The sequence below is a fragment of the Melanotaenia boesemani genome, chromosome 8 (assembly GCF_017639745.1).
Source record: "Melanotaenia boesemani isolate fMelBoe1 chromosome 8, fMelBoe1.pri, whole genome shotgun sequence".
Taxonomy (NCBI): Eukaryota; Metazoa; Chordata; class Actinopteri; order Atheriniformes; family Melanotaeniidae; genus Melanotaenia; species Melanotaenia boesemani.
The window spans coordinates 2,362,649-2,386,840 of record NC_055689.1 but is presented as its reverse complement, the minus strand read 5'-3'; the positions used below and the strand labels follow the sequence as shown (position 1 = coordinate 2,386,840).

The following is a 24,192-nucleotide window of genomic DNA, read 5'->3' as shown; positions in this document are numbered from 1 at the left end:
ACCGTAGTAATAGTCATAGTCGTGCTTGGGGGTGCCAGAGATCTAGAGGAGTTCTGAGGGTTAATTGGACTAATGTGGTTCATATAATGGATTTGTCTTAATTGGATTATGATTGGACTACAATGTCTATAATGTCTTTGTTGTGAACTGGTGCTATTTACATAAAGTTGAATTTAATTGAGCTGAGTTAGTGAGCGTATTCATGACTGGACCACAGATTCTGGGTCGGTACCTGTAAACATCTGAGCTCACTGAGCTGCAGTCGGAGTTCACACACATTTCTCTTTGCCAACATCAAACTCTGCTGCAACCAGCTTCCAGGGGGCAGGGCCTGAAGGGCCAGAAGGTCGGGACTGGCCTGGTCCTCAGTCTCCGATGGAACTGCTGGAAGTCCAGAAGGATGATTTAAGGTATCTGCACCTCACCACATCACAAGAATGTTTCACATGTAAATAAAAAGGAAATCTTACCCAGCCTGCTGTCACTGACTTTGTGTTCAGTTTTCTCACTGGAAAGCACACAGATAAACATCTGATGATATCCTCTTTAATTTGATTTCCAACAAGTGTTAAATAGGGTTAACACATTTACAGAAGTGTGTATTTCTACATGTGCAGCTGTTTTCAGATGTTACAGACCTGACGGTGTCCTTAAGTCCTGGAACGTCTGATCCCATAGACAGAGCGTGGTGGACCAGTCCTGCAAGACTGGCTATCTGCTCCTCCATGGCTTTCATTCTCTCACTGAAAAACAGGAAGACCTTCATCATCCTAAACTGCATGAAACAAGCTTAGATGTTTCATCTTGGATAGTAGCCCTGATGTTCAATAGTCCTTGGCCTCCCTCTTTGTGCTTAATGTATAGCCTCTGGACACTGGATTTGGGGTGGAACCCTCCATGCATGGTGAACAGCTTCAGTGTTTTAACATCTGTGGTCTGAACTTCCTTCTTTGGCCAGCTTATTATCCCAGCAGGGTATCTGATCACTGTCAGGGTGTAGTTGTTAATTGCCCAGATTTTGTTCTTGCCATTGACCTGACATCTCAGGTAGCTTTGCTTGTGGCTTCTTCATGGTCTCCATTTGTGTGTGGTTTGCCAAGGTACTTGCAGCTCTCCTCAACATCTGCTATTCTGCCCTCTGGGAGTTCAATTCCCTCTGTATGGACTATCTTCTCTCTCTTTGTTACCATCTGGCCACATTTCTCCAGTGCAAATGACATTCTGATTTCCCTGAGGGGCTGAGGGGGTTCAGGCCTATGCAGAACAGCAGGGGGGGCAGAGCATCTCCTTGGTATATGCCACATTTGATGGACACTTGTGCAACTGGCTTGAAGTTGCCCTCAAGGGTGGTCTGCCACAGGAGCTTCCATGTTGTAGACTGACAGGTTATCGATAGTTGGATGGGACTGTTCCTTTTGGGGGATCTTTCAGTACCAGAACTGTCCGTCCCTTGGTCTGACATTATGGGTGGGGGTGGGTTCCCAACCCTCAGCAGTTGGTTCATTTGTGCCGCTAGACACTCATGGAGTGAAGTTAGCGTCTTTAACCAGGAAACATGGATCATGTTCAGGACAGGTGCTGACCAGTTTTTCATACCTGAGAGTCTATGCTGGATGTCTGCCACTGTGATGGTAAATGAAATACACTTTAACTGGGTTAGTGGAAGAGAAGGTTTATTTTCCTGGCCTCTATTTCTCTTGTGTATCTCCTCAGTCATGCAGCCAATACTTGGAGTCTTTGTTTGTCAATTTCCAGAGCTTCAGGTATGGATCTGGTTATGTCTCTTGGGTGCCCCTTTTGTGGTTATACCCTTCTGGAGTAACACAGAGAAACCACATGCAGAGGACTGCAGTCTAATGTAAACAATCCAGAGAGAGCAGGTTTATTAAAATGAAGAGATGTTTTCTGTCTGGCAATTAAGAAAGAAGAAAAGGAGAAAAAATTTCCCGCTCTCTCTTGATTACATCAGACGCACTGCTGCAGCAGGACTAGACATGGAGGAAGAGGCCTGGACTGCAGTCTCTGCATGTGGTTTCTCTGTGTTCAGAGCCAGTGAGCAAGAACTTTGGAGGAAAAAAAATGCACTAATGCATGATAAAATATATCATTTATGTGTGTGTGTGTGTGTGTGTGTGTGTGTGTGTGTGTGTGTGTGCAGCTAACTTCAGTCTTCGCTCCCCTCACTCCCTTCAAGCAAACACGGGACTGCTGGAACTAGAAAAGTTGTGTGGTGTGTGGCTTTAAAAAACTGGTAACAAACTGGTTGCTGACAACAAGCAGTTTCTCCCAACTAACTTTCTCTTCCCTGACGTCCTGCTGCTCTGACTCCTGCATTGTGCGTTTGTCTCTATCTCTCTCAGCAAAACTATTTATTTCTATGTGAGAATTTTCAATTTTTTTGCAGTTTTTGTAAACAAACTGTGATGAACCACTACCAAAAGTCAAAGCACACTTCTCCCATTTTAGATGAATGTTTTATGTATAATTTGCTTCGGTTTTCTTAAAAGCCTTACAATATCTGTGCAGAAATTCATGATGAAAATGGAAGAGTGAGAGTCTTAATGCCTTTAGCAATGACACCCATAAAAAAAGGTGACACAGGAACTGAAATGCATCAATGTCACATGAAGTTAAAATAGGAAAATATTTTCTTTCAAGCAGCTCTGCTATGAAATCTGAACAGGAAATGTGTTTTATCTTTGTGTAGCTACGTCCTTCAGACAGCTTAATTTAATTCTGGTTCAACTGCAATTAAGAAAACATAACACAGGCTCAGACTGAGATAACCTGAAGTAAACAAACGGGTCATGATGGAGTTTCTGTTTAAAAAGTGATGACTCTTTCTGGGCGCTCACCTGTGGGCGTCACTCGGGGCAGCAGGGCTCAGATACAGCACCCCCTGCTGTCTCAAAGGACTGTCCACAAACACCGATGATGCAGATGATGAGGAGCCTCTGCTTCGGCTTCCCATCTCCCCTGTAGCCCCGTTACCATCCCATTGGATGGAACGATGGATGGGTGACATCCTCTCTGGAGAAACCAGGCCCACACTCCCAACAACCTGTCTGCCGATCATCCTGACCTCGCTTCCTCTGTGTGGGGACGTGGGTGGAGTTTTGGTTCCCAGTAAAGGAGGATGACTGTCTCCATATTTTCTGTTCCTCTGCCTGGAAAAAGACAAATGTTAAACAAATTCTCACAAAGGTTCTTAAACACGGTTGTCATGGCCACACACCTGGAGATGAGAAATCATTGTTACTCAGCATCACTATTTTGCCATGCTTGCTGGATAGCTCATTGCTGGGAATCACCTGCTCATCTTTTTGTCTTATAGCTGGAATTTTGGAATTAGACTCACAGTTGAGGAAGCTGTTTACTGTGTACCTCCAGGTTCTCTCTTATCGTGTCCCCACAGCAGTTTCTGAACACTTTTTAATTACTCTCTGTCTCCATCCCTGAATACTTTGTTGATGTTTGGCAGCTTTTTCGGGTCACTGGTGATCCAGGGTTTGTCATTGGGGAAGCACCTCATCGTTCTTGTTGTGACGATGCTGTCCACACAGAAGTTGATAAAACCTGTCGCTCAGTCCATCATGTCTAACAGCTTGTCTTCTTGTCTTTCATGGACAATCAGCTCCAGGATCCAGATCAGTCCCCAGAACAGAACCTGAACTTCTGGATCTTTTTTGTTCTAGTTCTGGTGGGGTTTAATTTAGACTGAACTCTCCACCACAGAAGATAAACCATGTTGGTTCAGACATTGAAGGATCTCAGCTTCCTCCAGCAGTAGTCTGCTCTGTTCTTTCTTCTAGATGCTTGTGTGTTTTGTTTCCAGTCCAGTCTGTTGTCCAGCTGAGCTCTGAGGTACTGGTATTCCTCCACCACCTCCACCTCTTCTCCCAGGATGTAAACAGTGTTTTTTTTACTCGGTTTCCTCCTGAAGTCAACAATCATCTCTTGTTTGTGTTGAAGATAAGGAGATTGTTTCTGCTCCATCTCACAAACTGACTGACAGTTCTCTGTACTCGCCTTCTCTGCCATCACTGATACTCCTGTTGTGGAAATTTCATATTATTCCCTTTACTATATTGTGTCTACTGATCACTCTCAGGGTAAACAGATTGTTTAAGTTCTTGGTAATTGTGTTTAATACTGAGTAGCCTGTTGCTATTGTAAAAGTGGATGCATTCTTTAGAACAGTTCGCTCTGACCTGTGTGACTTATCTGATACCAGCCAGACGCCTCAGGATGACCCAGCAGGGCATCCTGCCTTAATGTCACTGGGGTTGGAACAGACAGTCTCTTTGTTTTTATCTTACAAGATATATGATGTGCTGTGACGTGATCATTCGGCTTAAAAGATGCTGCCTGTGTGTTTCTTATCAGATTCTGTTCAGACCTCTGAGCTGTCTCTCTGGAATTGCGATTCTATTCTTTCTATTCTTTGTATTCTAATTCTGTGTTCAATAAACTTGTAATCACTTTTCACTTCAGAACCAGACTCCTCAATCCTTGACAGAGTAACTTTTTTGCCTCAACACTCCTCTCAGCTGCAGAGTAATCAGAGTATTTCTGCAGATACAGGCTCTCTGAAGCAGGTAGATGATGGCGTCGTCAACCCCAAGAACATTATGATAAACAGACTGTAATGGGTCCTGAAAGGTGATGACTTGCTCATTGAGGTGAGCCAATAACAGTTTCTGCAGGACTTTCATGATGTGAGATGTTAGTACAACTGGTCTGTAGTCATCTGGTTCAGATTGTTGGGATTTTTTTAGGTACTGGAACAAGGCAAGGTGTTCTCCTCAGCAAAGGGATTCTTTTTCAGGGCTCAGGCTGGTGCAGGGGCAGATCTTCCAGGGTAGCATATGCCTTGCCACCCCTGCTGCCAGCTGGCAGTGCCAGTTTAATAAATAATAATTATGACAAATATGACATTTACAAGCGTGAATCTCTGATGTCCAACTGCATTGAATGCAACACCAGGTAATGCAACACTGGCACTAAAAATCTTTGTTTTGAAACTGTGAGGAGGGAAGCGAGGAGGGAGCTGCAAGGACAGAAGGCAGCAACACAGAAGGAAAGAGGTAACACAAAATAACCACATCATATTAAAACATGGCATAATAATGACAGCTCGGTTCTAATAGCTGCTAATAGTTGTGATGTTACCTGTACATGTAGCCCAGTGTTACGGCAGGGCTGACGTCAGCTTTGTCTAATTTAGAAAAGCTCATATGATTAAAAGATTGTCAATGAAAAAACTGTAAAGTTGCTTCAAATCTTGCATAAATATAGAGGAAAGGTACCATCGCTAGTTTTTTTATTCTCACCAGAGTAATGTGAGAGAATTGGAGACTAAAACAACTGAGTAAGGTTGATGGAGGAGATGGAGAGAAAGAAGAGCAACAGAAATGTGACAGTTCGATGATGAAAGAGCAAATGATGAGGGCCATCACGTGGTGGTGGACCACAGTGGTGAAGAGATGGAAGAGGGATCTGAGAGGTGAGGAGGAGAAGGTGAGACGCAAACAAACATGCAGGGCTCAGACTGTGAAAGAGAAGATCTAATCCATCTCCAAACATCCCCAGTCCAGCTGGTCCGTGTAGTTTAGGACCTACATACTAAGATACATCTGAATAATTTAGCTGTACAGTGTATTTTAAGGAAATCTACTTTGCCCTCTTCAAATAAATATTTCTATTCATCCTAATTATTATGTTTGCTTTAATATGAGTTATTTGGACATCTTTTAGTGAGGGCAGATGGGAAGAGAGTTTTAGTATTTGTGTGCATTTTAGACCTATTCCTCAGGTTAATTTTCCAAAATTTAATAAACTCCCAAAAAATTCCCTCCTAGGCTAAATTCTGTTATGCTGTTTGTGTTAACGGCCATAACAGATCCTGACTGTGCTTTTACTAGTTGTTATATTGTATTATTTTTCAGCTTATATCTGTCCTCTCCATCGTCTAGCATACCCAAGTTCGGGGTCAGCACAACTAAAACACGAAGTTTCCCGAACACCGTCCAAGGAGAACCAGGAGAAGCTTCTGCAGCAGCTGGTGCAAATCTGATCCATGGTTGGAGAACTGCACCACTCACATGAAGTTAGAGATATTATGCTTTTTGTCTGATGTCAGAATGAACCTATAACCTACTATATAAACCTACTATAACCTACTATATAAACCTACTATAACCTATTTTAGACTTTCTCTAAACTTCTGAATGAACTTGTACCACTGATCAGTGTTGAGGTATTTATTGCAGAACATGCTGGTTACTAACAAGATAAATAACTGGAAAAAAAAGGCTTCTGAACCATGAATGGACCATTAAATGTTCTGGTTCAGTGACAGCTTGTATATAAACCGTATTTTTTATCATAATGTTCACATTTTAACATCATCAGACCAAGACCAGACCTAAAATCTGACTAGTTATTTATAATGTGGTTTACCAGCACTGCTGGTAGATTTTGTTTCAATAAATAGTTTGAGATGAAGGAATTACACAATTTAACTTGAATGTAGAAGAATTTTTACATTTTGTGTAAATTTAACTTGAAAGTTGAATACTTTTAGTGAGTCGTGTATGTTATTCTCATTGGTGAGTAAACGGCTAAAATGATGACTTTACACGTACACATGTATATGTGCTGTTCAGTCCCTGTCCCACAGCTTTAAAAAACATACATGCAAACATTCAAACTACTGAGGAAAGAACGGGGAGAACGTTTGCTGATATTCTGAATGAACAATAAAACTAATAATAGTGAGAACACACTGCGCTATACTATATAAGAAATGAGGAGGAACAAAATCAAGGGGGGAAACCGAGAGCTTAAGACGATGCACCACATCCTCAGAGATAGAGGAAGGCTCCAACTGATAGAAGACAGCAAAGCAAGAGGCTGAGATTGAAGCATCAGTCAGGGATGAAATGAAGCTCCACAAGTAGCAACGTTTTCAATAAAAAACTGGAGGAAATTATTACACATCTCATGAGACGCTTCCAAACACACATTCTGTGGAGGACTTAACACACGAGGGTTATGTCGGCTGGATTAGATGATAGTGTTTCCTTTTTTCCTCTTTTACAGTGGTCTGGTATTGATGCCAACAGCAGTTTATTGATGACACCCGCAGTTTTCCCTCCTTCCACCTTCTTTCCGCTCGGCGACACCCCCTCCTGCAGCTCGAGTCCTGTCATTAAACCAGTTCTTGGTTGAGTCTTAAAGTACTTGGTTTTTAGTGGAATCACAGAATCCAGGGTGGTTTGGCACAACTTCTCAAACCAGGAGTTGAGCTCCTCTATATCATGGGGGGAGGAACATGAAGCTGATTAAAAGCAGCAGAGATAACAGTCCAACAGCACCGAGGAGGAGCGTGAGCTTTAACCGCACTTCATTTAAAACCAACATCAAATACAACAGACATATGATCGGAAAGTCCAGAGTCACGTATTTCTAAGTAGGACACTGGCAGACCATATGAAAGAACCAGATCCAGTGTGTGTCCATGCTGGTGTTTTGGGCCAGGTACACACTGAACCAGGTTAAAAGAATCTCCACAGCAGGCTGTTCAGACAGCTCTCTGAGATTATATTCTTCTGTTGACCTTTTTGTTATCAAACTGTGAAACAAACACCTCTCCGGTGTATTGCCACCCCTGAAAAATACCTGAGCCCCTCTCACTATCCCATAAATACATTTCTAGATCCGCCCCTGGGCTTGTGTAAGTCTGTAGTATGAGGTAGTGCTATAACTCTAACAGCAAACAGACATTAATCCTTTAGAATACTCACACATCAATTCACTCAGTGATTTTCAGGAGAGTTTTACCTGCAGGATTGCTGGAAAATCTGGACTATAACATGCCACACCGCCAGAGCATCTTCAGTGTATGTGTTAATAAGCCCGAGAAAACTTCAACTGTACATTTACCAACACTGAAAGGAAACTGAACTGGATGTATTTAAGGGGCCAGACTTCAGTGTTTCATGTTTTTTTTGTGATTTCTTTAGCAAAGCTTCGCTGTGATGTACCTGTGGAGGGAGCTTGTCTGGTGGTCCATGTTCTCTCCGTGGTCCATCAGGGGTTTAATGGAGGCCCGGTACTGCTGCAGCCCCCCTGGAATCCCAGCAATGCCAGAATCCAACCCCATCTCTGCAGCAAGAGACGGAGGAGCGCTGACGTGACCTCCTCCTGCATCCAGCAAGGAGGAGTAAGTCTCTGGATGATGAGGTCCTCCATCTCCACGCAGCACCAACGCCACACACTTACTGCTGCCAGCATCCTCATCTAACACACACACACAACACAAACAGGGATACATAAATTAACGTCTAAAACAGAAATGTGTAAACCCAGTTCATCTCTAAATGGTGGAAATCCAGAAACCTCAACTTTATCATCTGTAAAGGTAACAGGTAAATTTCACATTTTACAAAGATTTGGCCATTTCTTCTTTTACAGTTATTCAAAGATAAAAATAGACTTTTAATCAGACCAATAACAACATCAACTGCTCCAGTTCAATGTTCCAGTTTAGCTTCAAGAAGCAGAACCTCCAGGTATCAGACCCCTCTCTCTGGAACCGGCTCCCAGTTTGGCTTCAGGTATCAGACCCTCTCCACCTTCAGATCATCTTCAAACTTTCCTTCCAGATAAATCTTATAGCAGGTCTGGCTTGGTGACCCTAAATCACCTCTAGTCCTGCTGCTATAGGCCGAGGCTGCTGGGGGATGTCCCATGATGCACTGAGAATGGAACATTTTTATCTCAGATGGTTGGCAAAGAGCCAGAAGCTGCAAACGGACTGAACAGAAGATCTCAATAAAACCTTCAGTTGAGTTTCTGGTCCTGAACTCCTGGGTGCATCCTTTACTGTTAGAAATGTTTGGTTTTTAGGCTGAAGGGATTTAAACTCAGACATCCTGGATTCTTTAAATCTGCAGCTTTTAATCATTTGTTCATTCTGGCTAAGAACTTTAACCTGAATGATATATGTATGTGCATATATGTAGCAGGAGGATGTTGGTAATATTATGTGTGAATGAATTTAGTGTAATCTGCTGCTGCAGGCACGCTTTTTCTTCTGCTTGCTTCTTTATTGTACTTTGATATAATCATTTATCTATTTCTTTATTTATCAGGGACAATGCAAAGTAACACAGAAGACATAAAGACCTGGTGCTTTCCACAAAGAGCATATAGCATTGAGTTGATTCACAACTCTCATCCCTGGCTTATCAGGGAAGAAGAAGAAGAAGAATGAATCTATCTATATCTACCTAATATAAAAAGTCACACAAACATACTCCCTAAACAACACAGCAAATCTTGTTAAATATTGTTAAAATGTGATTAACCGAGATTAATTAATTACAAAGTCTTTAATTAATTAGATTAATTTTTTAATCAAGTCCCACTCCTAATACACACACACACACACACAGACACACACACACATTAAACCCTTTATTTATAATGATCCTAACTAAGGAGACCATTTTACGTGAGTTGTTGCATGTCAGTCAAAAAGAAGAAGAAAACAGCAGAACCGTGGAGATCATCGACCTCTAGCTGGTGGTCTCTCACCGGGTTTCACGTCTCTTCTCTCCAGTATAGCGCTGCTGCTGGTGAACACACCGCTGGATCGCCCTCCTGCTGACAGCCGCTGCCGTGGTAACGTGATGCTGCCTGGGTTCAGCGCCCCTCTTCCTGCTTTCCCGCCACCGTATGCCATCCTGGATGGGGAAGAGGGCATGGAGCGGACCATGGGGGGGGACATGGAGCCCTGCAGACTGTGCAGGGGGCTGCGGCCGTGGACTGGGCTGTGGCTACCATACAGCATCTCTTTAGAAATCTGCAAAAAACCAGGCCCATCCTCAGAACCATGAAAGGAGTCAGATTCTGTCCTTTTACCACTAGATGACTGAGTTTCCTGAGGTCTTAATGAAAGGCGGATTTCTCAACATCTTTACAAAGCAGGATTTTCTGGATGAACACACAGGATCCAACCTGAGAGCTCAGACTACCACACATCACCCGCCTGGTAGTTTTACTCTCTAATCTACATATTCCTCATCAGTTGCTACTGATCCCTGTTTTAGGAACATTCTCATCACACCAAGGAAACAAATGCTAAACTAACGACCAGCCGACAGGAAAACATCCTGCCTTGTTCCAGGACCTAAAAAATCCCAACCATCTGAACCAAGAGCAGTCCAACATCTCACATCATGAAAGTCCTGCAGAGGCTCTTATTGGCTCATCGTAAGTCAACACCTTGGCTTCTTGTAATGTTCTTGGGGTGGAGGTGGTGGAGGAATACCAGGACCTCAGAGCTCAGCTGGACAACAGACTGGACTGGAAACAAAACACACAAGCATCTAGAAGAAAGAACAGAGCAGACTACTGCTGGAGGAAGCTGAGATCCTTCAGTGTCTGAACCAACATGTTTCATCTTCTATCAATCTGTGGTGGAGAGTTCAGTCTAAATGAAACCCCACCAGAACCAGAACCAGAACAAAAAGATCCAGAAGTTCAGGTTCTGTTCTGGGGACTGATCTGGATCCTAAAGTTGACTATCCAGAGCAGAATTTCTGCACAAGCTGCTGGACATGATGAACGATTCTTTACATCCTCTACACAACACAGAGCAGAAACGGTGTTCAGTCAGAGGCTTCTTCAGGTCTGCTGGAACACAGGAGGCCATTCCTGCAGCATTATCAGCCTCTGGAACAAGACTCTGGACTGCCAGTTAATTATGAATTATTTCTAATTCATATAAACAAAAACAAATTATGACTACATAACATTTTTTCCATAGGGGATAAATAATTTTTGATTTAATTCCTAAGATGAGCACAATCAGCACAAACAAGACTTCAATAATTTTCTAGGAACTGAAGTCATCTGTGTGATCCTGCTCTCATTAGTAAAGCTTTGTGTGGTTGTTTAGTTTTTTCCATTTTCCATTCAATATTTCCTCTGCACCTCGCTCTAATGCTTTTGTTTTATGTAAAGCAATTTGAGTTGTCTAGTACATGAAATGTGTTGTACAAATAAACCTGGTTTGCCTTGTCTTGCCACACATACATGGATCTGACGGGATTAGCATTCAAACTGGGTCTTCATTTTACCAGAGTCAACATGTCAGAGCACATCAACCTCCAGGAGTCTGAAAATCCATCATCATGCAGTGAAACATCCAGACTCTGTCATGATCCCCAGGATCTGGTCTGTTTTTTCCCCTTGTGTTCCTCCTCCCCTTTCCCTGGTGCGTACAGGAGGCTTGTCCTGTGGTTAACCAGCACAGCTGAATGGTATCAGGCTTACTGCACCTCACCTGTTTATAAACCCCAGGCTGCCTTTTTGTTCAATGCTGGATCGTTGCTACATTTATGTGGTACACTGGCTTCAAGTACATTCATGTTTTCCTTTCCTGCTTTTCTCAAAGATTCCCTGCCTGAGATCCAAAGCTGCCTCTCCTGGAACCTGTCTGCCCGCTCATCACATCGCCTGGTAGTGATGGGATGTTTGCCTCTTTTCAGAGAGCCGGCTCTTTTGCTTCAGCTCCCAAAGAAGAGCCAGCTCTTTTAGATCCCGGATGGCTCTTACTTTAGCATCTTTTGTAGCCCGATAATTTAACTGAACTTCTCAAAAATGAATAGTTTGTGTTTTGAAAACCCTTTTGTGTTCAGTATTTTTACGACTTGCCTCCTTTTGTGCATTTATTTTGATGCAAAACCACTTTCTTTTGTCTACTATTTCAATGAAACTCTTATATTGCACAAATGAACAAATAACAGCAAAGAAATCCACAAAACAGAACAAGAATCAAACTCAAGAAAGCAGCATTAATGTCCTCAGTGCAGGTTGGCATTCAGAAAAATAAGATGCCTCATCTTAGATGGGCTGATCCGGTTTTTCCTCTCTATGAGTCGGGTTTGATGACACGACGCACTCACTCACGTACTCTCCTCACGGCTGTCTGTAATGATATGATCCTATATCCTCACATGTGGGCAGACCTGAGGCTGAGCACCGAGAGCTAAGCACGCAGCAACAGAAAAAAAAACTGGGAGCCGGCTCTCACTTGATGGGAGTCAGCTCCTCTGATTCACTACACAGCATCGGCTCTCAGAGCCGGCTCTTCCACGCATGGCACATCACTACCGCCTGGATCCCTGAACCTCAACTATCTACAGCTCTGTTCAAGCCACTTATATAACAGTTATACCTGCCTTGCTGGATAACTATTTTCCTTGGGTTACACTCTCTTTGTGATGGAGTCAGTCACATGATCACTGCCAGCAATTAAACCAGTTCCCTAAAACAACTTTTCCTTCCAACTGTGACCGAGTTTACTCCACATCAGTTTTAAGACGCACTCTTTTCACTCTGGAGGACTCGGATAGACCAAAAACACACCTCTGTGCACAACATTCACCTAGTAGTAGTAGTAGTAGTTTATTTCGAGCACATACAAAACCACATGTACAGCCATGAGAATTCCAAATACAAAAAAGAAAAATGAAACAAAGATCATGCTCGAAAAGGGGCGGGAAGAAGTAAAACTTATTAAATCCCACCCCGTCTCCAAAGTTAAAATAATATTTTCCACTTCCTGTTAATTTTCCATCTGAACTTTACAGTCCTACATCACAATACACATTTAAATGATTTCATATTGTTCAACCATTGCAAGTAGTTCATTTTAAACCAACACAAAAAATACATATTTCAAGAAGAAGCTTCTTCATTCATATATTGTGTGAAAGTAATATCTTTAAACATTTTTTTAATTGCTTTAAATTTGGACATTCCTTGAGCTCCACATTCAGCTTATTCCACAATTTTACTCCACAAACAGAAATACAGAAACATCTCCTCCTTGTTTTTACCCTTCTGACCTTATAATTAAATTTCCCTCTCAAAAGAAAACACCCTTCCCTTTCTGTAAACAGTCATTGAATATTTGCAGGTCGTAATTTGTGTTTTGCCTTAAATAAAATTTGTATAGTCTGTAAATTAATAATGTCTTTCAATTTTAATAATTTTGACTGCAAAAATAGTGAATTGGTATGGTCCCTATAACCTGCCCCATGGATGATCCTTATGGCTTTCTTTTGGAGAACAAATAGTGGATGTATTATTGTTTTGTAATTATTACCCCAAACTTCTGCACAGTAATTAAAATATGGAAGAACTAACGAGCAATAAAGAGTATGTAGTGATTTATGATCTAAATTCTGTTTTGCTTTATTTAATACTGCTAAACTTCTTGAAACTTTACTGTGGGTATGTCTAATGTGTTGTTTCCAACTCATTTGTTCATCTATTATCAACCCTAAAAATGTGATTTTATTCACTCTTTCAATCTCTACCCCATCCAACATAATTTCAGTCTGCAAATTTGTTTGATCATTTCCAAACACCATTATTTTGGTTTTCGTCAAATTAAATGATAATTTATTTCGATCAAACCATAATTTCATTTTTTTTAATTCTATGTTAATCTCCTTTATTAACAACTGGAGATTACTGCTAGAACAAAATGCACTGGTATCATCTGCAAATAAGACCAGCTTTAACACATTTGTTACCTTACACAAATCATTTATATAAAGAATGAACAATTTGGGGCCCAAGACTGACCCCTGTGGGACACCACAAGAAATGTCCAAACTAGTAGAGTAGACTTCCCCAAGCTTGACACATTGCTTCCTTTCTGTCAGAAAACTCTTGATCCAGTCAAGTACCTTACCTCTAATCCCATATTGGTCTAATTTATACCACAAAATATCATGATTAATTGTGTCAAATGCTTTTTTCAAATCAAAAAATAATCTCATTGTGTGCAATTTTTATCTAATGAATTAACCTATATGAATCTGAGCCAATTGAAATACGATACGTGAGCATAAAGAAGGTGAAGGCAACAGTAGTATGAGTGGTCACTGGGGACTGTGTCCCCCGCAATGGAGAAGTGGCTCCAACAGACACCTGGAGAACCATCGGACACCTCCATCCAGAAGAGTGGAGTCCTAGGAAAATCTGACATGCTGCGTAGGACCCTCAAGCTCCCATGGCTCTGGTAGAGGACCTGAGCTTGAGATGAACAGCCACCCAGCCCACCCGGATAAATTATTAAAACTTTTATTCATATTAATCACAGCTTACAAATTAATTAATCATGATTAATTACAGTTTACAAATTAATTAATCATGATTAATTACAGCTTACAAATTAATTAATCATGATTAATTACAGTTTACAAATTAATTAATCATGATTAATCACAGCTTACAAATTAATTATTCATGATTAATTACAGCTTACAAATTAATTAATAATGATTAATTACAGTTTACAAATTAATTAATCATGATTAATCACAGCTTACAAATTAATTATTCATGATTAATCACAGTTAACAAATTAATTAATCATGATTAATCACAGCTTACAAATTGATCATGATTAATTGCGACTATGCCTTAAATTTGCCTGTTTTTACTGTATTGTATCAACAGAAAGAGCCAGAGCTTACAAATATTAAGTGTTAACTTTGGTAAATGGAGAAATGTTTCCCTTTGGTAAATGTCAGATGTCCGAGGGTCAATCGGTGTGTCCCAATTCAGGGTCTGCACACTTTGAAGTGCGGATTTGTTGGCTGCATATGTCATCATGGTGCGCCAAGTATTGTCCCAATTTAAACCGCGTTTGTGCTGCACGCTCTCTTCTTGCCGTAGATATTGGATACATGTCAATCAAAAGGACACACCCCTAATTATGCCGAATTTCAAGATTAAATAACATCCAAATGGATGAGTTACAAAAAAATTCATCCCCCTCACAGTTGTCATGAAGGTAAACTTGACTTATTAATCCTAAAATGGATTTTTGTACCAGGCTCTAAACATGTTTATTTCTGCTGTGAAGTTGGTCTTTTTAACATGGGAGTCTATGGGGATTTGTTCTGTTTTGGAGCCCCTAGTGGATGAGGGGGGAACTGCAATTTTTTGCACTTCCGTATAGACTTCACATTTCACCGCCGGAGGTTGCCGCTTGGGGGCGACGTAGTTGATGCTAATGAAATGTGCTCTCGCCACTCGAGCAATAGGGTTATGACATCACGTTGCCGTTTCTTTTCAGTGATTACAAATTCTAACACAAATTCAGCAAGAAGCATCAAAAATCTGGAAACACGTAATCATAAACCGACCAGTCACAAGGGAGTACTTGCTTGTAACTATGATGCAAGCACGACTGCAAGTCAAGTCTGGAAGAGGTGCACATCAAGCACACGGATATAAGGCCATAACCAACCTTACGCAGAGAAAGGATTATAAGTCCAGCTTATCTCAGACCTGTACTGTATGCCTCTCTCTCCCATCTAACTCGACTTTAAAGAAGCCATTCTGTTCTTTAAGCAGCACTGTAAACAGCACCATGTCTCTGCACATTGACACATAACTCTAGCAATCAGGATTTCTGTCAATTATCTGACGGGCCAGGTATTATTGGTGGAGAGGCTAATAATACTTGGGCTGCCAGTTGCCAACTACTGACCTAAAAGGTAAGCTATCCATCACAATTTACCCCACAGAGTTATACACTACTGATTTTGAGAAACTGCTGATGGTATACACTACCGTTCAAAAGTTTGGGGTCACTTTGCCATGGGATTCAATAGGGAAGTGACCCCAAACTTTTGAACAGTAGTGTAAGTAATTAGTTTATCTCTGTTTTTAAATAACAGCTTCTTAAAAAAATCACAGCATTGTCCACATACTGTTAAGCTATTGTAAACTGTATCACTCAGATCCTTAATGACGCTACACATTCACAACACATGCTCAGGCTGAAGCCCACAAACCTGTCATGAGACAGTGGGAACAGGTAATAATGAGTCCCAGCTGCACAGGACCGTTCTTAAACATATTTCCAGTGTCTACAACACAGACCAGTCACTCTGGTTTTTTCTACTCTTAAGTTGGCAGAAATAAAAGGTGTCAGTTAATCCAACATGGCCGACTAGCTTGAGGGAAGCTGTAATTATGGGTCCAATCAGGCGGACATATTTGATGCTGACTGGAGCGGAAGTTACTGCATCATTTAGCAGACACATATTTACTGTGGCCTCGCTGAACCCGTCTTTCCTCATTTCACTGCAACACAGTCTGATAGCTGCCTGCTTTCTGAAGGCAAAGGTCATGCAAGAGCTAGAGATTTACACATCTTCACATTTTTACAGGGGGAAAAGAAGTACCAGTTTTACTAAAATAATATTTTTAAAATGCTATTTTTTTTATATTTGTATAAAATAAAAGAAAAGACTGCTGTTCTTAGTTGTTGACAAAGAATGAAGCCTCAGGTTGACTCACCCTTCCTTCTGCATTGGCAGGTCTGACATGGCGGTTTGAACGCTTGTGCTGGGTCTTTATGATAAGCCTTCAGACAGGAATAGGGTGTAATGTTTCTGCAAACACAGTGTGAACAGTCACGGCTTGAGTTCAAGTTTGAGACCAGACAAAATATCTAGGACACTAGATCTAGTGCAAGATCCACATTTGTAGGCACGTTACAAGATAAGCTAAACTTTAAAACCTGACCCAAAGACTAAAGGGCAGAAAATTCTGACTTTACTTTTAATCTGAAGTCTTGTAAAAGAAAAACCAATTTGCATATATTTATATTTATTACTGTGTGATGTCAGAATTATTGTTGTGCAAAAAGTAACAGGTCTCAGAAACCGAATGTATAAAATTTGATCTGCATGTCGTTTAAAAGCTTAAGATTTAGATCCAGTACAGACATACAAAAACCAGTGAACATCCAATGTTCTTAGCAAAGCTCTCCACACAGAAGTCAATGTCACATAGTTATGGCATTAATGTCATCTCCGTGTCACTCATAGAGAATATTCCTGTCTGCCTCAATGCACCCTTTCCGAGTTTTTACTGATTGCCCTGAGACCACCACCTCAAAGTAAAACTGGTCACAGGCTGCCACTGAACAATAGGTGGAGGGAAGGAGTATGAGACTGTGGTCTGAGTAGGCCAAAAAAATAACCCCCCACCATGACACCAGCAGCAGCCTGAAGCGTTGATCCAGGCAGGATGGATCCATGTTTTCATGATGTTTCCAGCAGATTCTGAGCCGAGCATCTGAATGTGGAGCTGAAATGGAGACTCATCAGACCAGCAACGTTTCTCCATCTTCTATTGTCCAGTGTTGGTGAGTTTGTGGGAATTGTCTGCCTCAGTTTTCCTGTTCTTAGCTGGCAGGAGGCACCCGGTGTGTCTTCTGCTGCTGTAGCCCATCTGCTTCAAGGTTGGACGTGTTGTGTGTTCAGAGATGCTGGTCTGCAGACCTTGGTAGGAACCAGTGATGATTGGACTTCCTGTTGTCTTTCTATCATCTCCCACCAGTCTGTCCATTCTCCTCTGAAATCTGACATCTGAAGCCTTCACCATGTCTGCATGACTAAATGCTGCCATGTGATTGGCTGATTATATATTTATGTTAACAGGAAGCTGAACAGGTGGAGCTGATGAAGTAGATGGTGGGTGTATATGATTGTGGTGGGAAAGGCTTCCACCCTTTACCTCTTTCTTCAGTTTGCACCCATCAGGCTGACCCAGCAGTGGTAATCATAGAGCGGAAGAGACATCTTTATAGCTTCCCTGGTGTCTGCTTCTCAGCATGCAACTTCTTACCGTCTGTGGCGTGTTGGCAGTTGGTGCGGCTGGTCTTGCCAGGTGACTTTGTTCGCTGGTTTACCGTGTCATTTTCTTGCCTGTGGTCAGCACTGGTTTTCTTGTTCCTGATATATCTGCTTCATTTTATCTGCAGTGTGACAGTTTGCTGGCTGTGGTTGGAGGGTCCTGATCTCCCTTCTTCATATGCACTGGCTCTCTCTGCCTCTCTCAGTTGCTGCAGTAATTTGGCATCATGTGAAATTACCTTCTCCTTCATCCAGGAGTTTGGCTGTGGTTCCTTTCCTCCTTCAAGTAGGGGAGGCTTCACTCATCAGTAGGACATCTAGCTCTTCATAATACCATGTTTTCAATATAAATAAACTCACCTAATTTTTGTGCTTTTGTGGGCACATTGGTTGGCTTGTGCACTGTGGGGATTCTGTTTCGGTGCCCCTGGATGCTGGAGAAAAGTACTTTTTGCCTTTTAAACTTTATGGGTTTTATTGTATAATTTTAAGCCATTGTTAATAAACTTCTGTTTTTTATACAAAAATCCATCTGTTCGGGTGCATGTCTGAACCTGCGGCCTTTCTCATATTTACTGAGGGTGAAATTCCTTCACTTGGCATTGTCGATAATAAGTTTATATCCTCACTCATCCCTCCTGCTCATCCCTCCTGCACATTAATGATGCTTTTTGTCCTCATACTTTGTCTTTGTTCAGCACATTGAATTTGCCTGTAATGAAGTGTGCTGTATGCATGAAACAGCCATAATGATGTAAACTGTCACTCCACAGTTGAACCTGTGGAGTCAAGTTCACAGCAAACACCACCCCAACAGTCCAGGATGTGCCCAACATCTTCACTCCTATGGGGACCTGCTGCACCCTGAGCCCCATATGAGGAACACTGGGAATCAAGTAAGGTGCGCACTGTGCTGGAATCTCAGAATAAGATCATCACTAAGTCATTCAGTGACTTAAACATGAAGAATGATGTGCTTGGTAACATGATCTTGGCCTTAAAATAAACTTACCAAGTCTGACTTTACCAGTGTGTGTATTACCACCATCAACGCAGTACCAGCACCCTTTCAGGCCCCCTGTGGACCTCTCCACCACATGAAGGTAGCGTTTCTCAATGGAGGAGTTACCCTGCGATTCTGTGATGCTTTAAAAGTTCTTGGTATGCTACATGTTAAGGCTGGTACTACTTAGCTTGCACACAGATTATCTATCTGTACTGCATGCATCCATATTAGGCCAGATTGTGCACATACAATCCCAGTGCTGTTGTCATAGGCTGTGTTTAGCTCACCTGGCAGAACTGGAACTACACCAGAGGAGGTTACGGCTTCCCAACATAGCCAGCCTATAGGTTCAAAGCTCGGTGTTTTGCTGCATGTCACCCCTTGGTCAATAAAGACCACTAGAGACTCAAAATCATTTCATAAGGTATTGGAATTACTTGGCTTTGACAATCTCAAGCGCATTATGGCTGAAACTGACTTCTGTGCAACCCTTAGCTTATAGCTTAGTTTACTTTTAGCTTAGATTGCATTTAGGTTAGTTTACTATAGGGCTTAGTTTACCTTTAGCTTTTATCTTAGTTTACTTTTAGGTTAGTTTATACTAAGATAAATCTTAAATAATGTTTTTACGCATCAAGACTCGATGGCAATAAGAAAATACTCGGCTGAGCGGGTCAGGGAGCTGTTGAGAACTTACAGTCCATACAGTTGCACAAATGAAACTACACTGAAAATAGATTCAAAAGCTATTTTTACTGCATTTATAAATGTTTTGGTACTATGTTTTTGTTCATTATTAAGAGTAAATCTAACCCAGCTTTATTAAAAGACAAAAACGGCTGGTTTTAGTATTTTTTTCAGACTTTCAAATCTCCATAACCTTTTTATTTCTATTGTACATCTTCTAGGAATATAAAGCACCCAAAATACTTCATGAAATGACACCACAGTAGAAAAAATGTGCATGTATATATTTTAGTTGTTTTCTATTGCAGATGAAATCAATCTAAACCTCTTTGTACTAGGAGTTTATCTCAAAAACTATAGGACAGATTTTTGCAGGAACTTGTATAGTGTAAAGATTTATTTTCTTTATTTTCGTATATTTCAGAATGGTTTGGATCTCTAAGTTTTTGTGTGTTTAGTTGGTAAATGTGATAAAAAAAAGTCTTAGGGTGTATTTCTGGCATATTGTTCACATGTTATTATTGCCTATTGACTTTCATGACCTTTAGCTTAAGCTGTACAGATCACAGAAATATGAAGCATTTGATGAAACTGCAAGAAATGACACCACTATGCACAAACATTTCCATTGCAGTTTTTAAAGGGTTAAAATGTCCTAAATGGGTGGAACACAGCATTTTAAATCTGCTGGAATGAATTAATTAAAGCTTCATGGCACAAAACGAGGTACGAGAATGAGACCAACTGGTCTTGATGGATTAAACGGGTAAAAAGCAGTGATTATGGTGGGCCAGTAGTCCTGAACATGACAGGTTAACTTGGTCAGTTAACATCCCTCTGAGTATAAAGTATGTACACCGTCATTTTCTGTTCACCAGCATGCCCTCACCTGAGGTCCTCCAGGTTGTAGTACACGTTGCGGCTGGTATCTTTGATGTAGATGGCCATGTTGGGAGACTGGAGCATCTTCATGGTGAGCTGATGGGGGAAGGCAGTGACAAACAGAGCCCGTACAGAGTCCTGACTGCTGATCTCAGGGGGCATCCTGACCTGCCTCGTCTCCTCCCCATACTGCAGGTACAGCACACCTGTCACACAGGCAGCCAATGGGAGAGCACAAACATCAGTTTTAACGTATAACATCAGCTTGACTACACGAGAGATGTCATGATTACAGATTTCTTTGGTACGACTATTATTATCAAAGAAATAATTTATTTTTTTGTCTTGTCACGATTTTTTAATTATTAATCACATGAACACTCCTTATAGAGGCGGCGGTGGCTCAGGTGGTAGAGCGTGTTGTCCAGTAACCAGAAGGATTTAAATCTAAATCCTCCAGTCATCTGTTGTGTTCTTGGGCAAGACACCCTGTTTACCTCCAGTGGCAGCATTGCTGGTGTGTCAAAGAGGCCGTTAGCTTAACCATCACCAGGGGTGAGTGAGGAGGGGATGAATAATGGATCCAATGTCAGCAGTAAAGCACAATATACATCTAACACATTATAATAATTTTATTGTTAAGTCTTGAAGTTTTAATTAGGGCTGCCACAGTTAACACATTAATGGAAAGAGATTAATCTGTGAAATTAATGTTTTTTTTTTTTTTGTATTCATGCATTCTTTGGGCCCTACCCACAGCTCATGACCATAGGTGAGGGTAGAAACATAGATCGACCACTAAATTGAAAGCTTTGCCTTTTGGCTCAGCTCCTTCTTCACCACGACAGACCGATGCAGAGTCCACATCACTGCAGACGCTGCACCGATCCGACTGTCAATCTCCCGCTCCATCCTTCCCTCACTCCTGAACAAGACCCCGAGATACTTGGACCTCATTCCCGACCTGGAGAAAGCACTCCACCCTTTTCTGGTTGAGAACCATGGTCTTGGATTTGGAGGTGCTGATTCTCATCCCAGCTACTTTAATTCATAAACAAAGTTATTACTCATGGCACATTAAAAACCTAAATGAGCATAATCTCGGTAAGAGAAGCTAATTTAGTGAATTTATCCTTGTCCTTATTTATGGAGATTCTGACTGTTGTGCAGCCTTACATTTAAAGGCTGAATAATTATGATTTTTTTCTTAATAATAATTTAAAATGTTCTCATTTGTTGCGAGGGATAAAAGGAAGCTTCACCATTAACAAGCTGTCTCCTACATCAACAATGTCTTTGTCAAGTTTTTCTCCCTCAAAATAAGAGTTCCGTGCCGGAATAACTTGGGTGCAATGTGTTGCTCTTTCCAACTTCCTGGTTCCTTAACCAATCATATACGACTCCCCACGGTTGCCTTACAACAACAAGGTAGTGTTTGGTATTTTATGTTGGCAAAAGAGCAGCAGCATGCAGGTATGGAAGCTAGTAAAAGAAGCGGACCAGAAATAGTTTCAGAAAAAGCTAAAAAGCCTCGGCATCCTGCTAAAAAAGCAAACAACCAAAAATGCAATAAAATGAGGATCAATATTAGAGAATCTTTTGAAAGGTGGAGAAGTCTGAGCTGGCAAAATTTCTCCTCCACAGGTAAGCACTGGAAATTTGTTTAAATTAACCGAAAAGTTTATCTTGATTTTAGTCTAATTTATTTCTCGGCACTCATTAAATGAATTTGTGTGACTGTATGGATGTTTTAGTGGAGTAAATTGGTGGCCTGTTAGTTTACAACAACAAATGTAATTAAAGTTGCAAGCGACATCCATCGGGTCCGAGCCTCTTGACCCTGCTACCCATCTCACACACCTTTTCCTAGCATGTTAGGTAACCTGCTAACATGGTATGTAACATGGTAAAGTGTGTAGCTGAGAATCAGAAATGTTGATATACCTATTTTGCATTTTTGCTAACATGCTAATATGCTAGCTAACATGCTATGTTGCCATGGCAACAGGTGTTGTAATGTGTTAGGGACCCAACAAGTATGAATACTGTCAACTTTGGTGCAGATCCCATGTATTTCTATGGAGATATGAGCAATCCGTGTTTCATGGTGAGAAGGCTTTTTTTCGTGGGTTGCCACGGTAACACGCTTTCTCCTTTTAGAAAGATTTGAACAGTGTTTGGTCCCCAACTTGACAGGAAGCTTCCCACCAAGTTTGGAGTCAATTGCACAAATCCCCTCAGACTAGTTTGTTCAAATACATGCAAAGTGAAAAAAAATGGGGAAAAAATGGCCATAAACTCCAAGATGGCGGGTAATCTGCCATTACGTTTCAGTCATGATCTTTTATGGAAAGTCACAATGTTGATGGATCTTTACGATGAACCATTTTACATTTTACGCTTTTTATGAATAATCATTAAAAACTGCAATTAATTATGAAATTAAGTAATCGTGACATCCCTGGACTAAGCTGTTTTAGCCTTACTGAAATTAAATAATATACCAATCAAGAGTGAGTACATGCTGAAACTAGTACCACTGGCTAAGTGACCTTACATATCAGGAAATTTTAAATACTAAAAACATGTTTACTGAGCTCAGGCCTCCATGTAGCAAACTGCCAGCATCCACTGACAGAGCTGTTATTCTGAACCAGTGAAGTGAGGCTCCTGAAGTGTTTGCATGTAAAGTCGTCATCAGAATGTTTGCATGGCTCTCTGCTGATCACTATGTACCCTATACTTTGTTTCTGTCTGAGGACTTAAAAGTGTCTGTCTTTCAATGAAAGCCCATTAACATGAACAAGGTAATTCCTACAGAAACTATAACATGAGCATGTTTGATTCCACAAGGTCAAAAGCTGCAGAAGCATCTTCCTATGATTGGCCTTTAAGTAGCAGCTTTACTGAGAAGTACAAACAAACTGCTGCCCATGGGTTTTACCAGCAACAGGACGTTACTGAACTCAGCTGGGCAGGTCTGAATTGTACTCTTTGAAATTGTTTACCTTCTTTGTAATGGTTCCTGGAGATGAATTTCCTTGTGAGATTGTGTAACATATGACCACAACTACAAAAACTTTGTATGCTGTGTAATCTCTAAATTAAACCTTTATCAACATTGTATTTACATATCAGACCATTTTGAATTTGACATGGCAGCATCAAAAGACTGGAAAAGTAAGCAGTTTGAAAAAAAGGAAAAGGCAGGTATAAAATGAGCAACTTAGAGAGGTAGAGTCTCTTAGAAGTAAAGATAGGAAGGTCAAGTCCTTAACATAATTCTCAGAATTCTCTCCCATTTTATATGACATGATTAAATTATTATCAGATATTATTTCAAATTAACTTTATTAGCTAAGAATAACCTCCAGTGCAAAACAGTTTCAAGGGTCTCTAAGTAAAACATTGCAATAATGCTGCACAGCCATGATGGACTGTGTTCTTATTGTTTTTGGGTAGAGTGGTTAATGTACGTATATCGTATTTATGGTTATGAAGGTGTGATACGTGATCTGTATGTGCATTTTGAGTCAAACCAAAGAAGAATTTCAGCTGTTATACACCAACTAATGGAGATTTAAAAATCAAAACTATTAAATTTGACCTGCGACTGGTTTACATATACAGGGGTGTGTGGCTAGCACATTGAAGTGGGTGCTGGCCCACACTGGGTGGCTGTCTTCAGGGGGCCTGGTCCTCCTGGGCATGGTGTGGGCCCTCTGCCTTTGGGTTGGGGGTAGGTTCGGGGCCCTTTGCTCTGGCCGCCCTGGTGCATGGTGGGGGTCGACGGCTGCCGATCTGGCCTGTGCCAGGGTAGTCTTTGTGGTGGGGTGGCTTGGGTTTGTGCTCTCTGGGCTGCCCTAGACTACC

General features: G+C 41.2%; 1 protein-coding gene across 1 annotated transcript in view; it reads right to left on the bottom strand.

The window, feature by feature from the left end:
* The window catches only part of si:ch211-207d6.2 (sickle tail protein), a 78,382-nt gene that overhangs the window by 32,365 nt on the left and 21,825 nt on the right, over positions 1-24,192 (bottom strand). The window contains exons 4-11 of the mRNA XM_041992164.1: positions 20,327-20,525; positions 16,426-16,496; positions 9,604-9,888; positions 8,049-8,304; positions 2,856-3,167; positions 639-743; positions 471-508; positions 233-384 (exon numbers count right to left, since the gene is read on the bottom strand). Coding sequence (XP_041848098.1) covers positions 233-384; positions 471-508; positions 639-743; positions 2,856-3,167; positions 8,049-8,304; positions 9,604-9,888; positions 16,426-16,496; positions 20,327-20,525 — 1,418 coding nt within the window. The remainder of the gene's footprint in view (positions 1-232; positions 385-470; positions 509-638; positions 744-2,855; positions 3,168-8,048; positions 8,305-9,603; positions 9,889-16,425; positions 16,497-20,326; positions 20,526-24,192) is intronic.